At 40.5% G+C, this 17,969-nt stretch overlaps 2 protein-coding genes across 3 annotated transcripts; one reads left to right on the plus strand and one right to left on the minus strand.

The window, feature by feature from the left end:
• The first annotated feature begins 469 nt into the window (after positions 1–469).
• Positions 470–10,742, plus strand: LOC118812419 (IKBKB interacting protein). 2 transcript variants are annotated; one of them, XM_036577432.1, is made up of 3 exons: positions 470–1,540; positions 2,658–2,775; positions 9,067–10,742. In XM_036577432.1, the coding sequence occupies exons 1-3, from the start codon at positions 1,314–1,316 to the stop codon at positions 9,868–9,870; spliced, it is 1,149 nt and encodes a 382-aa protein (XP_036433325.1). In that variant the 5' UTR covers positions 470–1,313; the 3' UTR covers positions 9,871–10,742. The 2 variants fall into 2 exon arrangements, with proteins under 2 accessions (XP_036433325.1, XP_036433324.1); XM_036577431.1 differs by lacking the exon at positions 9,067–10,742 and adding an exon at positions 5,122–6,599.
• Positions 10,743–12,356: 1,614 nt separating this feature from the next.
• ckap4 (cytoskeleton associated protein 4) lies at positions 12,357–16,619 on the minus strand. The gene is made up of 2 exons (XM_036577433.1): positions 16,194–16,619; positions 12,357–13,890 (listed from the first exon to the last, which is right to left on the minus strand). The coding sequence occupies exons 1-2, from the start codon at positions 16,509–16,511 to the stop codon at positions 12,610–12,612; spliced, it is 1,599 nt and encodes a 532-aa protein (XP_036433326.1). The 5' UTR covers positions 16,512–16,619; the 3' UTR covers positions 12,357–12,609.
• Positions 16,620–17,969: the final 1,350 nt, after the last annotated feature.

Below are 17,969 nucleotides of genomic sequence, written 5' to 3' on the forward strand. Positions count from 1 at the left end.
AAGGCATACAAAAAGAACCGTAATATTACTATAAAAAACTATAACTGCCATTTCTATAGTGCTGTTTAATGCTTGTATACTTAATAAACTATACTGTTTCCCTGACAATCCTATAGTGATCTACAGTAATTGTATAATGTCCTGCAGTAAACATCAGTATTTGTCTAAATTTAATATGATTCTTATATGAATCCTGTAGAAATTCCACTAGCAGTACTATAAAAATTGGCTTTTTGGAGCACCTCTGTGGAGCAGATAGCTGCATCCAGTTTCTGGTTCAAAACGTCTTGTACAGTTTCCAGCATAAGAAGATTCAACATGGTTATTTTGTGAATTATCTGTGAACCTGTTATTTAACGTATTTGATGGCTAGTATTTTGCTTGTACTTGCTTCAATTTCCCGTTACCTATATTCCTCCACCTCAGAAGAGGAAAGTATACGACTCCTATGACTACCTACGACATTCAGACTACTGTGAAGCAGTAAAAGATGGTTCTTTATCAGGCGTGATTGTATGATGGAAACTGTTGCAGAGTATTGCATTTCTGTGTTAAGCGGTTTCTCAAAGCAATTTTGCTGTCTCATTCTGTGCCTGTTCCAGGTTGTCGTACACCGTTCCTGACAGAAAACACCAATGTGCTTTTAAAGCTGTGGAAGCTTTAAAGAGTCCAGATCTCGTATTATACATTTTTCTTGTACTTTTCATGTACCAGCAATAGTCACAATGAATTTTTACATGATTTTATCCCATAGAAAAACACATCATGCCTTTAAGACTGGTATATGTAAATTACCTCTACATTAGATTTTGTGTCATCACAAAAGTAATTCACAACAGTATTTTTGAAACTTAGTTTTTGTACTGTAAATTGGGGAGTACAGTTAGTTTTGAAACTTGGGAAGTGTTTACATACTAATAATACATCAAACTCTTACTTTAAAAAAGGTGGAGGCAATTCAGTTTTTCTGTGATAGGGGCTCTTTAAGTGGTCGGCTATGCTCCCGGAGTGGAGCTCTGTTGTGAGAGGGCGCCGCGAGCTACGTGGCGTTTCTCCCAGAAATGTGAAGTTCCTGAGGTAGCGGTTAGAAAACAGCAGTAGGACTTCTTGGGTTGTCTAGGAAAACTGCAGTGAGAGCCAAACCTCGGTTAACTCGTATTTTCAATTGCGAGTCCCGAAGTGCGCTTTTCTGAAGGAAAAACAGCTTTTTATGGAGGTAAAGGATTAGCTAACATAACTACTAACGTTACTCACAGCCAAGATTTTCACACGACTGGAGGTTCATAACTCCAGTCGGCTAGTTGGTTAGCAAAATGCCGAGCAGCGAAGTGAAGCACAGAAAGGGGAAAACGAGCGTCTCACACGACGGAGAAACGAATGGCACATCAAAGCCGAGCAGCAGAGAGGAAGGAAAGAAAGATGGAGCAGGTCTGTCTGAACAAAACAGTCTGACTGCTGGAAAGTCTGGACTGTGTTCATCACTGGACCTGAGGACGACGGTCAGCTTTCTGTCTCTGAGCGCCTGCTGTCTGCTCGCGGGGTGAGTCTGAACACTGAGCCGACACAAACAGAGCAGGGAACCTACTCAGAGATCACTGTTACAAATGAGGTTCTTCAAGGGTTCTTTAGTAAAGACTGGCTCTATATAGATCCTTTTTGAAAATGGTTCTATATAGCACCAAAAGGGGGTCTGTTATTATTACAAGGTACACACGGAAAAAGATGGTTCTTCAAGGGTTCTTTAGTAAAGAAAATGGTTCTAAATAGACCCATGAACACTCAAAGGACCCTTTGCTTTATTTTTGCATAGTGAAACAGTTCTTCAGATTAATGGAGAATGTGCTGTAGATAGTTCTCAGTTTAACCTTTTTGAAAAGGGTTCTATATAGCACCAAAAAAGGGTTCTTTTATTGTGACAAGCTTGACATTATAACAACAGAAGAACCTTTTTGGTACTACATTAAATCCTTTTCAATAAGTAATTAATTAGAACTTTTTTTTTTACTAAAGAACACTAGAAGAACTATCTTTAGGAGTGTAGACATTGTAACAATAGCAGAACCCTTTATGGTGCTATATAGAGCCATTTTCGAAAAGGTTCTATTTAGAACCCTATACAAAACATTGTCCATTGATCTGAATAACCATTTCACCATACAAAGAACCATTTAAGCATGTTTGAGTCTTTATTAAAGAACCATATTTTTGTTAAGATTGTAGATGAGGCTAAATCTATACTCAGATGAAAGCACTGTTATTAGAAAGTAGTGAATAAAGGTGCAAAAGTAGCAGCTCAAAAAACTGCTTGAGTACTGAATCTGTTACAGACCTGAGGTAGAAATTGTTAGTCCATCCAGCATCTTATCAGCATAAAAACTGTTACACTTCATTTTCCACTTTTATGTGCACTTTTGATCTAAAATAAAATGATAAACCTCAGAACTCAGAGGTGTGACCACTGGCAGAGCAGTACAGATGTTATTACCAACATAAAGAAAGAAGACTGCTTTCCTCACAGATGTAGCTACCTGAGTAGAAGTAAAAGTGTTGTCAATTGAAAAAAAGACACAAATCCATTAAAATAAAAAAAAACTATTTACTACCCACCTCTACTTGATCTGAAGTTCCTGTTGTTTGTTTTTTTGTTATTGTTCCAGGGTTGTTCTTCATCAAAATGCAAGATTTAACGAAGTGGAGGAGAAATACAGGCAGTTATATGAAAAGGCAGCCAATCTCCTGGTGCTAGAAGAAAAAATGGGTGCCGTTTCCAAAAAGGTTGGTATCCCATTTTTTGAGGATGTGCGTAACACCACAGCAATGCTCACTAGAAAACTTGCAGAAGTAGCATTAATGTGATCTGACACAGTGATGTGAGCAAGCATGCGGTGTTTAATGCAGCATTTCCCACCCCAGGCTCTTTTCTCATGGACCCTCTGGCAGTCCGTTTTTGCTCTGTTCCTGCTCCCAACATACTTTAACCAAGCATTTAATAACACTGAATACCTCTCAGAGCTGTGCTCACAGCTGGAAAAGAGCAAACCTGTGGACTGTCTAAGAGTCAGTGAGGACTGGATTGGGAAACACTGATATAATGCATTAAATACATACCTGAACATGGCTGTAATATTTCACCCACCATTTCTACTCTTGGAGAGCTGTTGTATGGCAGTCTTTAGATCCTGTCCGGTTCCATTTTAAGAATCTTATTATAAATACTAGAGCAAAGTGTATTAAATTAGGGCCCGATCTAAATTGTCCAAGAGGGTGTCTCACAGGAACACTGTTAAAGGTGAACTATCATTGCTTGTCCTGGTCTAAAAGCACATTGGTACATATCATAGGGAACTGGCAGACTGTCTACATTCAGTGATTGAACAGGTGTAGGGTGAGTTTGCCTCCAGCTCTAAACTACCTCACTGTCCTGAAAACCTTGATCAGCTGGACCCTTTGTGTATGTCTGAATTCATTTGAGGTTGCATGTTTCCTGAAGCATGAAAATATTGTTCTTCTGAAAAGTCAATTCATATTAGATTGCATGGGTCTGGTTTCTGTGACCCATTACGTCTAAACCTGCCCTAGAAAGTATTTTCAGTGGCTGTGCACCACTGACATTTTAATTTAGTCGAAGACTAGAGTTAAAGGGGAATTCCACTTATGTTCTTTATGTTTCTGTCTGATTAAATCATGCCAACAAAGTCATTCATTCAACAAAGTGATCCGCAGTAGAACAATTTATTATTTTGATTTTTTTCCCTTTTGTGTTGATATTTCATGATTTCAGGAAAGAGTGTGTAATCACGCTTTATTTCAATGCTGCTGCAACACCTGCACCAGAATGTTGTAGTGTAATTGTTCATGATTCTTTGTGCTTAATTATTACTTATTACTTTTGCTGTAGCACTTTATTTGACTCATTTTAATTGAATAGGTTGCTGATTTTTCATTTAAGACTTTAAAATGCCAGTTTGGCCCATATTTTGGTTTCAATTTTAACTAATAAAAAGTACTGGAAATGTGCTAGTATGTTTCTTGTATTAATTTAGCCCACACAGTATGAGCTTTGGCTTAAAAAATGGCTAATAAAATTAGTCAAAAAATGGCCATTGGCTGTAAATAAAACAGAATCAGCCATAAAATTCATGATTGATGGATCACAGTGGTGGGCGATATGGCAAATATACATCATGATACCTGAAGTGTTCTTGATGCTCAGCATTACAAAATTTATTTTTTCTGATATCTGATAAGCTGGAATGGGCAGAAAGAACCAGTGGGTGCCACATTCAAGAAATATTAACAAAAACTAAGAATGCATGATTATTCTTCCATGTTTCACATAGTGCACAGCGCTAAATCCAACTAAGCAGGACCAGTTAGGCTCTTTGTAATGAAACATGCAGTTGGTCAGTGAGCTAGAAGTACTGATGATGTTCCTGATATGCTCAGAGAAGCATGTTGTGACATAATATCAATAACTATAAATGTTGTTCTGTTGCCCAGTCCTTATACATCCAGAGTGGTTTGAAAAACTTACCAAGTCAGAATTGTTCACAGTGGTGGTGATAGGAACCAGACATCTAAAGTGTTTAATGCCTCCAAAAGCCAACTTACAGAAAGTTATTGAATGGTTGTGAAAATGGTGCTTAATGCCGTGCCTTACATTAGTTTAGCAATTAAATTTTAGCCTAAAATGTGTTTTTATTTTTTTTTCATGATTTATTATGACTTTGCTGTTATTAGAATTGCATAATAAAACCCAGAAGACACGTGTAGGTTCAGTGGTCATTTTGGATAGCAAATAAAATGGCTTTGCATCATAGACATTGTGACCACTTTTTTCTGTCACCAACACTGTAAAGAAATCTGAGTCGGTATGTTATTCACCATAGAACAATTTCATATCAAACCATTCTGAATGACTTTGTTTACATCGCAACGACTGAATCATGCAGAGATTTTGAAAAATTGGTGTAATTCCCCTATGATCCAGGTCTAGATTTGGTAGACACAGCGGTTTGTTTCAGATGTTGTGTTTTGGCATGTACAGTGCTGTATGAATGTGAATGTGACAGACACAGCAGAGCCACAGCGAAAACACCCTCTCTTCTGTTATGGGTGCAGCTGGAGGCCTCTGAGGACCGTCTGAAGGGGGCGCTTTCTTCCATCACCCTGGTAACCAGGCTGGAACACGACATCACATCTCTCAATGCTGTTGTTACGGCGATGCAGGAAGACCAGGATGCATCTACACGTCACCTCCAGGGGGTGAACGGGCGCTTCCAGAACGTGACAGAGGCGTGGCAGAGCAGGCTGGGGACGGTAACCGATGAGCTGGCCAGTCTGAGGTCCGAGTCCCGCTCAGTCCATGGCCGTGTGACAGAGCGAGTGAATGATGCGGAGGGACGCCTGCGTGTGCTGACGGAACGTCTGGAGGAGCTGGAGGACGGCACAAGGAGAAATGCCCGCCTCCTGGAGCGCACAGAGGAAGAGGACGCTCGGCAGGTCCAGAGCCAGCTGGACTGGAACACCCGACAGGTAACTAGGCTTCAGGAGCAGCTGAAACAGCTGTCCAGAAATGACGTGGAGCTCCAGGAGAAGCTGGAGGAAACGGAGCCCAGAGCTAAAGAGTGTGAGGCCCAGCTGCCCACTGTAGAGGATGCTGTGAGGTCCATCCTGAGGTTAGGAGCGGACCTGAGCGGTACAGAGAGGAGGCTAGAGGAGCTGACCTTGCAGGTGCTGGGCACAGAGGACAGCATGCTCAAAGCCCTGGCTGAAATCCTGGAGCTCAGGCAGGCCCTTGATGACCTGCAGGTGGATAACAGTGTGATGAAAGTGAGCAATGAGCTTGGAGTCATGCTGGAAGCCATGAAAGAACTTGAGCACCTGCAAAGAGAACAAGATCTGGATTCTGGAAGAGAGGAACTACAGCCAGATGAAGGGAAGGATCTAAAAGATCTACATTTTGAAAATGTTAAGCAACTAAGTAATGCTTTAAAGGACTTGGAGAAGAATATTTTGCTGGAGCCAGCACTAGATCACAGTGATGGCCAGAATACAGGCACTGAGGAGGATCCCTTGGCAGAATTTGATGAACTGCTCTGATTTGTATGAATTATGCTTAAAGGAGAATTCTACCAATTTCTAAATTTATATGATAGAGTGTTTGAGATGTAAGTGATTCAGAGTGGTTTGATGTGAAATTGTTAATTGTAGAGAAACCTCTGATTTCTTTCTAATTGTAGAGAAACCTCTGATTTCTTCACAGTGGCAGTAATAGGAACCAGGGGTTACAATGTCTCCAACACAAGCAGAGCCGTTTTGTTTACTGTTCAAAATCACCAGTAAACCTGCATGTGTCGTCTGAGGTTTTATGTAAAGTTGATCATGGTAGAATGAAAAGAATCTTAAAAAAGAAGAATCTAAAAAATCTTTTGGGACTGTTTCATCTTGCAATGCCCTGCATGTACCTCTTTGCATTGAACAGGTTTAAAGAATACATTTTAGTTGTAAAACAATATCTCAGACATCAGACAGTGTGTTCATGATCATTTAATGTATTACCTTTCTGTGAGGGAGCTTTTAGAGACATTAAACCCTTTAGCCACATGGTTCCTATCACCATCACTGTGAACAGTTCTGACTTGGTAATCAAACTACTCTGAATGGCTTTGATAACATACTATGTTTACATCATTTAATTATGCAGAAATTGGAATTCCCCTTTAAAGCAGTTACCATGCTACCAGTATTAGTATTTCTGTATTGTATGTCTGTAATAGGGATGGGTAATGTGGCAAAAAAAATCACAGTACTTGAACACATTTTCACTACTCACTATACGAGATGTATCAATATTTTGTTTTCTGACATTTGATGACTACATTACTATATCCAGTTGAACAGGGCAAATTATGTGCTGTAAGGTACCTGACGACATCGAAATCCAAACTTGCATTTATCTAACAGCAGGGCAAAGCTTCTGGCTCCTATGCCACTGAAGTGCCCTGACAAAATATATAATTTTTTTTTATAATGAATTTTTTATAATAAATTATAATGAAACATGCAAGTGGTCAATGTTACAGGCTTGACATTGTAACAATAGAAGAAGCATTTTTGGTGCTAAATAGAACCCTTTTCAATAAGGTTCAATATAAAACCATCTACAGCACATTCTCCATCAATCAAAGAGCCTTTTAACAATGCAAAGATCCCTTTAATCATGCAGAGGGTTCTTTGAGTGTTCATGGTTCTATATAGAACCGTTTTCTTTACTAAAGAACCCTTGAAGTACCATCATTTTTCAGAGTGTAGTGTATTTCGTATTTATATCACCTCAGAAACTTATCGATATGCTGTATATTATCAATGTAATACGAGTGCACTATCACTGCCATGTAATGGTCCTTAGGTGTAAAATAGGCCACAGCTTTCAGTTTGCATGTGGTCTTAATGTTAAGTGTTGTATACACACCTATTTAAATCATCTTATAAGCAGGTAAGTCTATAATGTGGGCTAAGAAGTATCACATTTGTATATGCCAGTATGGCTTTGAGACATCTCTCATTTTATAATATTATTTGTGCAGATTTGATGTTTGCATAATAATACAAAAATAGATGTCTTGAATCTATAAAAAAGACATTGTAGGGTTGAATATGTTTCTCAGAATGTAATATACTTTATTGTAAGATCTCTCATGGTCAAACTAAACTATAGTGTGAAAGCAGTATGTAAAAGTAACACCAGGGTATCTTCGATGTATCTACTAAGCCTCAGCATTTGTTTTGATCAGATTTTCATTGTGATCCTAGTATGCATATCCTTTGATTATTTGTGCAAATCATGGACATCTGTTAATATGTTCTGTATGATGTGCAGTGGATGGATCCCCGCGTGTGCAAGATAATTCCTCTTTTAATAAAAAGATCCGTTTACCTGATTGAAGTCATAGTGTTGATTGCTCTATTATGATATTACTGTATAATGTCACACATGTAATGCAAGTGACAGAGGTGACCAACAGCCAGATACTATTTTTAAGTACAGAGTTCCAGATTCTAAATCTAGAATTGGATGGCAGGTGTGCTTATTCAGCAATGCACAGCTGTTCACCAGTAACTACAGTGGAAAACAAAGACGCTTGAAAAGGTTAAGTTACCAAGCACTTTTCTGGTAGAGGGGGGACGTTTGCAGAATCTCTGTTGAGTTACGTAGCTTAAGATCGCCCATGTGCTAGTACACCAGATTTATCTTATGATAAAGTAATGGTTTGATGAAAAATTGAACTTACTCTAGATGTAGTCTATGTTTGGTGTGCAAATTTTGCTTCTTTAGCTTAGCACAGGAGCAACAAGGACAGTGTTGTTAACAAGAAGTCAGTAGTCACCCAAATCTTTTCTGTTATTTTGTAAAATGGCTGCCTGCTACATTTGTGTGCATGTTGAAGTTCTGTTCATTTTTACATTCACACTAAGCTGTATTGTGCTGTAAACCATAAGAACAAGTCTGCACAATCTCAATAAAGATCTGGATGTGGTTTGAGCAGGTTAAGAGAAGTTTTGGGGATGTATTTAAAGAAAAGATCTCAGTGACGATTGACTTGTAGTGTTTGTGAGCAACGTAGCCTCATAATAGCTGAGAAAATTGGTAAGTGGAAAATTGTGTAAATGAGATTTTTCACAAACCATTCTTTTATGATCATAGCATAGAGACCCAAACAAACAAATTCTAATGTTGCATTATTATATTCCAGATTAAGATCTGATTGACCTAATGAACCAGTGTGAACAGAGGAGAACAGTCTAGAACAGTGTGAAGGGGGGTAATATTCTATAGACTCCCAACAATCACACACAGATATGGTCCTCCAACCCAGTGCTGGGTTTGATGTTTATTGGAGAATGTTTGGTCATTGTGCTCTGGGCTTCAGTGTCTAACCCTCAATGATGCATATAATGTGAGCCTTAATGTAAGAGAAGAGCATGCAGATGGTTTCTGGAATCAACAGGAAGATACATGAGTGAAATAGTTGCTCACTATCTGTGTCTTTTCTCCCACTGTAGTGCGATGATGTCCAGGTGTTGCTGGAGAGCCAGGAGGTGAAGTCACCTCTGTCTCACTTGAGCAGGCTGGAGCAGGAGGTGTCGCAGCTGAGGGAGTGGTCCTCTGGCCTGACAGAACGACGGCAGCAGATGCAGGAGAAGCTGGCTATTCTTCTGCAGGCCGTGGAGCAAATCGGGAACCGCACCGCCGCCATTTCCAGTGACATGACATCGAAAGTGGCCTCAGTGCGAACAGACGTGAGGCGTATGGGGGGCCTGGAGGGCGAGGTGGACACTCTGCTCACCCAGACAGGCCAGCTAGAGGAGAAAGTGGCTCAGGTTGAGAAGCATATGGTCAAACGTGTCGGCGAAGTTCTGGCTGCTAGCATCGACCGCATTTCCAGTCTAAAAAGCTCCTCGGAGAAGAACAGTCAAAACCTGGAACAAATCCGCAAACGCATTCCAGAGCTTTCCGCTACTGACAAGAAGCTTTTTGACCGCATTCTTGCTCTGGAGAGCAGCCGAGCCAAGCTGGTCAGGACAGTGACCTTTGCGAGTGACCTCAGGCCCAAAGTGTTGACCATCAAGCGAGACTTTGCCATGCTGGAGCCTCAGCTGGCTGACCTGACCCTCAGGATTGGCCACCTGGCCGAGGACGTGATGAAAAGGGAAGAAGACATAGCACAGATTAAGGAGAGTTTAGCCAACCTCATGACTGTCCGAGGGGACCTTAAACAAGCTGAGGAGGAGCTGGCAGTAAAGTCGGCTTCTAGTGACACGCTGCCTCAAAATGACCTCAGCAAAACTCTGAATGAGACAGACTGACCTACACTGTAGACGGGGCTTTGTTTTAAAGTTTTTTAATTTAATTGAGATATTCAGACTTTGGTTCCTCACTCTCATAACTGCATAACAACTACAAAACATGTTTGTTTTATAGTAGGGACCAAATAATTCACAGCAGGTCCAGAAAGTCCTACGTTAATAACTTTTTTAACAGTTTAAGGGGTTCAAATGTTGGATGAGGACGTTTTGAATGGCAGGTTATTTTTAACATTTTACTCTTCTAGTGTGTTTGTACAGATGTTGATGTAAAGGGCCCCATGTCTTTTTTTTCTTGTATTTTATTTTTTCCCTTGAGGTCCACTTATAATATTGGTGTGGGTTTATGTAACCAAAATTTTGACCACATGACCCTTTTCCAACCTCCTTTTATCCCTTAGAATTAAACAGGCTGTTTTTGTCACTGTGAACTTAAAACTGATGTATAAGATAAATGAGCTCTGTTCTGATTGGCTGTACTGTATTGTGCTTCATTCAGAAAGCGCTCAGGGCTGAAACACTCCTTATAACTTCAGCAGGAATGGGCTGAGCTAAACAGCTTTAAGCTGAAAAGATTTATGTAAATGGGTTGGTACTTGTGACGTCACAGAAACAATGAATTCACAACAGGCTGATTTTGCAGCATGGTTTCTATATATTTACTGGATGTGGATGAGTAGTAAATGGTATGGTTTGAAACTTAGATAATGTTTACATATTACTTCACACTATTCTTAAACAATTAGGGGAAGTTTGGTTTTCCATGATATGGGCCCTTTAATGATTTGATGATACCAGACATGTATGTATCTGAATGTGAACATGGCGACAGGGTTTTCACTGGGCATTTTCAATAAAAGGTCAGACTGTTTACACATCTTCTAAACTATGACTTCCATTTGCTCTTAGCTGTGTGCTGAGCTGTCTGAGGCAGAGGAAATGGAGGGGTCTGGAGCTTTGCAGGCTAATGGGCCCCAGCAGCCAATCATCACAAGCCACCACCATGTGTGTGAAGGTATTATCCAATGACAAATGACTTGGCATTCTAGCTGCCTGTCATCACTGCTAATGAAAGACCTGCAAATACCACATGTTTTGCAACTGCTTAAAAAATGTGTTCCCCGATGGCTGGTCCTTCTGGTTCTTTAAAGGGGAAATTCAACATTTCTGCTTAACTTAAACACAGTAATTCTTAGTGGTTTGAAGTGAAGTAATTTGTTCTAGAGAAACATACAAAGTCACAGTTGTTCATAGTGGTGGTGATAAAAACAATGTCTTTACAAACTTCCTTGCAGAAGGTTATGAAATGAAATGATGCCTGAGATGTTGTTTTATGATAGTTTTGAGAGAGTTTTGGCCTAAAATGTGTTTTTTAAAATGAATTTGTGGTGGAGGAGTACATGCTGGGTGTTGTAAGGCAAAATAGTAACTAACAAAAACATATTTTTTCAGATTTAGTTATCAAGATTACGTATAAAAACTCAGAAGACATGTTAGTAAACGAAATGTATATTTGTTTTGTAATTATTGTGTCCCATGGTTTTTATTGCCACCACTGTAAAGAAATTAGTGACTTTCTCTACAATTAATTATTTCACATCAGACCATTTTGAATAACTTTGTTTCCATCTCACCCACTGAATTATGCAGAAATTTTGAAAATTCAGTGAAATTCCCTTTTATATCTTCATAAGAATTGCAAAACAGTACAAAATGTTTTCTGGCACTCTGTCAAAACAGACATAGTAGCCAGGTCTCCATCCAGCTGTCAGATTTAATTCAATTGAGTAACTGAAATGTTCTGTGAATTTGGCTGAGTTTCAATTCTGTACAAGAGAGAACAGCTCTTTATCTGACATTTATCAAAACATTTCTGAGACTCTTTAACACTTTAACTTCTATTTGTATTTTGTTTAATTTTATTTGTGTATTTCACATTGTAAAAGACAAAACACAGACATCATAAAAATAAAATGGCTCTGCTGGAAGCACCTTATATCAGTTCATCATCTAAAATGATTCTTATGTTTCTTTCTTTGGTAAGTTAAAGGCATGTTTTGAATTTCTTCATGTGTCCACCAGTACATCCTGCTTTCTGCCATGTTTCATAGATACAGCCAGGAGTAACAGAATCACCTGATCAGTTATATGACTGTACTGTTCACTGTTATGTTATTTTTTGCGTTTCCATCTAAACTTTTCATCTTTTTATCTGTTTTTTTCTATTACATTTTAATTTTTTGGCAAAAATGTATCCACCTCAATCAAGCATACAAACTTTTATTTTTGTAAATAAATTATGTTTGTAAATAAATTATGGAAAGTGTATTTGAAATTTGCCTTTTCCATCAAGTAATTTTTATTTCAAATATCAAAATATGCATAGAAATACCCAGCTAATTGGTGGTTTCTAAGATGAATTAAAATATGAATAAGTGAGACTACATTGGCCCGCCTGTTATACAGCATATAAAATATATAGCTTTGAGTGGCATAAGAATTCTTCACAGCAATTTATTAATATTTTAAATATTTTATTGGAAAAACAGAGCAATGATGACATTCAAAATATTGCAGCTGGATTTGGAAGACAACTCTTATCAACAACATGAAAAAAAGTTCAAGGGGAAGAAACTACAGTGCAGAAAGTGTATTTTTCAGATTCACAGTCCACTCTCCTTTTCCCTACAGCTTATCTTATCCCTGTTCTTTCTACATTGAGTGACACTCAAGATCCTTTACTCACTGCCCCTCCTCCTCAACTGCCTCCTCTTTTCCTGCCTCTTCCTCAGCTGGTACCTCCTCAACTTCCTCCTCTGTTGCTGCATTCTCCTCAACTGGCTCTTCTTCAGTGGTCTCCTCTGTTGCTGCCAGTTCATCAACTGCCTCTTCATTTACAATCTCTTCCTCAACTACCTCCTCATTTACTGACTCTTCATTCTCTACAGCGTTCTCTGACTCCTCCTCCTTATGGCTTTCTGATTCCTCAGTTTGTAATACTGGCTCTTCTGAAGCCACTCCATCTCCGAGAGCATCCAGCCTCTGCTCAACTGCTTCTAACCTGGTATTGGTGTTGTCCAAAGAGCCTATGCTGTTCTGGAGATCCACCAGGCTGCTCTTCAACACCTCCAGCTCTGCCTTCAGTCCCTGGCTGGCCTTCTCAGCCGCCTTGCTCTGGGCAGCTAGTGAACTCTCATAAGAGTCATACTTGGCGAGAAGTGCCTCAAGTCTGCTTGCCTGCTCTGTTGCAGAAGATGCCAGTGATTCTGTGCTCTCTTCAGCAGCTTTCGCTCTGACCTCCAGATCATCTCCCCTTTTCTCAGCCTTGGCTAGTTCTTCTCTCAGCTCCTTCTCCAGACTCTGGAGGCCCTCGCTGGCCTGGTCCTGCCCATCCTGCAGGCTCTGGAGCCGGTCAGCCATGGCCTGCACGGTGACCTGCGCTGTAGACACTTCCTGTCTCAACGATCCAGCAGTGCTTTGGACTAGGGACCTCACTGCTTCTATCTCCTCAGACAAGGATGCCACTTCCTTGTTCCTGGTCTGTAGCTCTGCCTCCACTGATGCAATCTGCTCCCTGAGAACACCCATGTTGCCCTCAGCAACCTCATTGGCGGTGTGAAGATCAGCTACAGTGGTGGTGATGGATGTGAGCTCGTGTTTGAGGAGCCCAGGGTCATTGTGTTCCTCAAGCCTGGCTTTGAGCTCACTGAGCTGGGCTTGGGCTTCACCCTGAGACCCTGCAAACTCCGCCACACTGTCCGCAATGGAGCGGCTCAGCTCAGCCAAACGATCCTCCAAGGTGCGCTCCAGGGAAGAGAAATCATTCTCACGTGCCTCCTTCACCTCCCGGATACCGTTTGAGAGGTCACGGAGAATTTCGTTCTGGAGCTTCTGGAGGACCTCCTCGACCCGTCTGGTCTCAGTCTCTCCCTTCCGTACAGCACGGTTAGTGACTTCCAGCTCAGCCTGAGCACGGCCCACTGTGGCCTCCAAACCATCCAGAGAAGACTTCATAGAGTTCACCTGCAAAAGCAAAAGGATCACACTGTATTCATTTTTTCACTTGTAATAAGATCTTATTGTTGGCTCACCTACATTCTTAAAAATAAAGGTTCCTAAATGGTTCTTAGCTTGGGATACATGATTCTAGGAGGACCTTTCAATTGGTATAGAACATTAACATCAAGGTTCTTCACACATCTCATTTAGAAAAGTGCTTCCTTAAAGAACCATTCTTTGAAGGTTTCTTTAGGGAACCAAAAGTGTTTTCTTCTTTGGCTTTGCTCCAACGATCCGTTTGGCACCTTTTTTTAAGAGAGTTGAAAAAAGTGACTTGAAGGCATAGAATAGAAATGATAGCCCTTCACATAAGCTACATACTATTGTAAAACCCCAATGGGACGCTGTGCAAAATGTAAATAAATACAGAATGACATGATAGGCAAATCATTTAAACCCTATATTTAATTGAAAATAGTACAAATAGAACAACATAAACATTGACACTGAAAAATGTTACTGATTTTTGAAATATATATGCCCATTTTGAATTTGATGCCAGTAACACATTTAAAAAAAGTTGGGACAGGGGCAACAAAAGACTAAAGTTGTGTAATGCTAAAAAAGATCACCTCGTGGGCAAATAGTGCAACAATTCAAGAATAACATTTTTCAGTGTAAAAGAGCAAAGAACTTGGGGATTTCATCATCTACAGCACATAATATCATTAAAAGATTCAGAGAATCTGGAGAAATCTCTGTATGCAAGGGACAAGGCCAAAAACCAATACTGGATAGCTGTGATCTTACGGACCTGACATTGTTGTGGAAATCTCTGCTTGAGCTCTGGAAGTCTTCCGAAAACCACTGTCTGTGATCACAGTTCGTGTCTGCATCCACAAATGCAATTTAAAAATCTACCATGCAAAGAAGAAACCATATATAAACAGGATCCAGAAACGCTGTCTCCTTCTCTGGGCCTGAGCTCATTTAAGATGGACTGAGGCAAAGTGGAAAAGTATCCTGTGGTCCAAAAAATAAAAATTTTAATTTCCTTTTGAAAATCTTCGCATCCTCTTGGCTGCAGGCTTATTATCAGCACACAGTTCAAAAGCCAGCATCCGTGATGGTATGGGGGTGCATTAGTGCACATGGCATGGATAACCTGCACATCTGTGCACCATTAATGCTGAACAATATGTACAGGTTTTGGAGCAACATGTGCTGCCATCCAGATGACGTCTTTTTCAGGGAAGGCCTTGCTTATTTCAGCCAAACCACATTCTGTATGTATTACAACAGCATGGCTCTGCAGTAAAAGAGTCTGGGTGCCAAACTGGCCTGTCTGCAGTCCAGACCTGTCACATAACATTTGTTGCATTATGACATGAAAAATACGACAAACAAATTTCAGCAGCTGAAATTCTAGATCAAGCTAGAATGGGAAAAAATTTCACTTTGAAAGCTACAGCAATTGGTCTCCTTAGTTCCCAAACGCTTACAGAGTGTAGTTAAAAGAAGATGTGATGCAACACAGTGGTAAACATGCCCCGTCACAACTTTTTTAAATGTGTTGCAGCATTAAAAATTCAAAATGAGCAGATATTTTTTAGAAAACAATACAATTTTTGTACTACGTTCAATTAAATATAGGCTTTAAATGATTTGCACATCATTGCATTCTGCTTTTATTTACATTTTGTACAGCATCCCAACTTTTCTGTAAATAGGGTTGTATATGCATTTGTATTGTAGAGCAAACTGGAAGAAACATAGATAGAAAAAAGACAGAAGAAAGTCTTTTCAATTCCACAGCAAAGTGGAATTTTCAATCCATTTTTTTCCTGAGAAACTACCAAACAATGTCTTCATTTGTGTTACCAATAAATTAGATGATCACTAGGAAATATAGTGGTAGAATATTACATAATGTTGAGGTGGCACTGAAGAGCAGACCTAGAAGTGGGAAGAGACTCAAACTTCCAATCCAGTGTGAACTGGTCTGAGGCATTTCCATGGGCCTCCTGAATGAATGGATCACTGAACAACCACAGTGAAGCGTAGTTTTAGTCAAAAGTTACAGATATATACTTACAGCCTGTGTTTTGACAGTGTATAGACCTGAACATAATTTAGAAATGAGTTTTCTTTTCTGCCAACTCACCAAGGACTAAAGGGGGAGGGGGTGCTTGACCTCCTTCTATAATTTCCTCTTTTTAAGGGGTCCATTTTATCTTTTTTTCCTTCATGTGCATTGTATACGACCCAAATAAAGTCAACTTCTGTATTTCCACCAGTTAAAAAGAACAAAAACTGTTGAGTCCTACCTGTTGAAGTGCATGTTCAACTTTTTGGACCATTTGTGCGCTCTTCTGCATCGATTCTTCATTTCGCAGGCTGACTTGATTGACCTCTGTGAGCACTTGCTGGACATAAAACGATGCGAAACCCGCTCCAGCGGCTAAAATCAAGTAGCACAGTCCAGATATAAACTTGCCCAGTTTTCCTGACCCAGAGCCACAGCTCGGAACCGGCGTACTGTCCGCTTTACTCACTTTGGGGCTCTTCTTTGCCACGTCATCTTGATGGTTTGAGGGGGTTTTGTCGTTCGAGTTGGCGCTCTTGTTTTTGTTTTTCACAGCCATGTCTGCTCCGGCTCCTCCGAAATGCGTACTGGCTGAGCGAACTCGACACTGGGCTCTGGATGTTGGGAGATATGCGATGCAGTGCTGGGAGCGTGGCGCTTTTTTCCACACCCGTATTAGGACAGGCGCTGCCTTCCTACACTAGGATTGGCTTAGTCACGCCACACGTAAGAACTGTTAACCAATCACAGTGCAGCACGGCGGCCTCTACTTGCCAACCCCCTAAACACACTAGACGGAGTTACGCGGAATACAGGCGGAAAAAATAACAACCGAGCTCGTCGTTTTCAGGGTGAAAGAAAAGGGGCGTCTCTTCTTTACGAGGAGCTTAAAACTCTGAACTGTGCAGAGTTAAAACAGTTAAAACTGAGTATAAACTAACTGTTATTCTCGATTAACTGCGAATTAAACAGGAATTACATTTATCCCGGTTTAACGGGAATGACATTAGCTGAGACTGTGACTGTACACACGAGTGATAGTCCTCTGAAGCAAAGCTGCGCAGTAATACGAATGATATTAGCCTCCATTAGCTCTGAAAATAAGCTAGAAACAGAAGCGATAGATTCCTTTGAGACTGAGGTTAAACTTGTAGAGACAGGAAGTCTCAATTAACTCTGAAGATAACGCGGTTATCCACACTGCTTTTGGCCTAACATCAGAGTAAACATTCAGACTCCTGCAGGTTTTGATAAGCCCTCAGTAAAATCTGCTGAAGGTCTAATCTGAATCAGTGTTTACTGTAGCTGAGAGTGGTTTAGGCTCATGCTTAGGTTGAAACGGTGAAGAACAACACAAATGAGTGGTTTTGTTTATTCAACGTAGGTCTATAAACGCTTGTCTTTAAAAAAGGAAAGGATCAGATCATTTCAGTCTTCCTGAGTGGCCATTTTCAGCTGAGAAGTTAACTTTTAGACCAGGTGGGGTACAAAAGCAGAACGAGCCCTGCGTGAATATGTGCCCTTCCCAGCCCTGAGGGGGAAAACAGAAAAGACTCGCTATAGTATTCAGTCATTCACACATACAAACACGAATTAGTCAGGCTAACAACCTCACAGGCCTCCATAGGCAGTAAAAATATCTGTGTACATTCAGTGCTTTAAGTTAGATGAAGCTGCGCTCCATTCCCCACCTCCTCCCCTCCCCCTCCCCCTCCCCCTCCGCCTACTCCGACGTGGCAAACTACAGCCCCTCCAAACTCTCCACACCCTCAACACGGAGAGCCGACACGCCTCGGTATTGGCGGAGCACATGCAGCTCTGAATCATGAAGTTACAGAACTTTTTCTGGTAGTGACAACAAATCCTGTAGACTCAGGACTCAAATTTAGCGCTGTCGACGGAGCAGCAGATGTTACAGCATGTAAACCATCACAGGCTGCGCTCGTGCGTCCGTGTAGATCCTAAACTGACCATGTGTGATATGTGCGTTGTTTTGTACCGACACTCTCCTGAACAC

This window comes from Colossoma macropomum, unplaced genomic scaffold, assembly GCF_904425465.1.
Source record: "Colossoma macropomum unplaced genomic scaffold, Colossoma_macropomum, whole genome shotgun sequence".
In the NCBI taxonomy this organism is placed as follows: domain Eukaryota; kingdom Metazoa; phylum Chordata; class Actinopteri; order Characiformes; family Serrasalmidae; genus Colossoma; species Colossoma macropomum.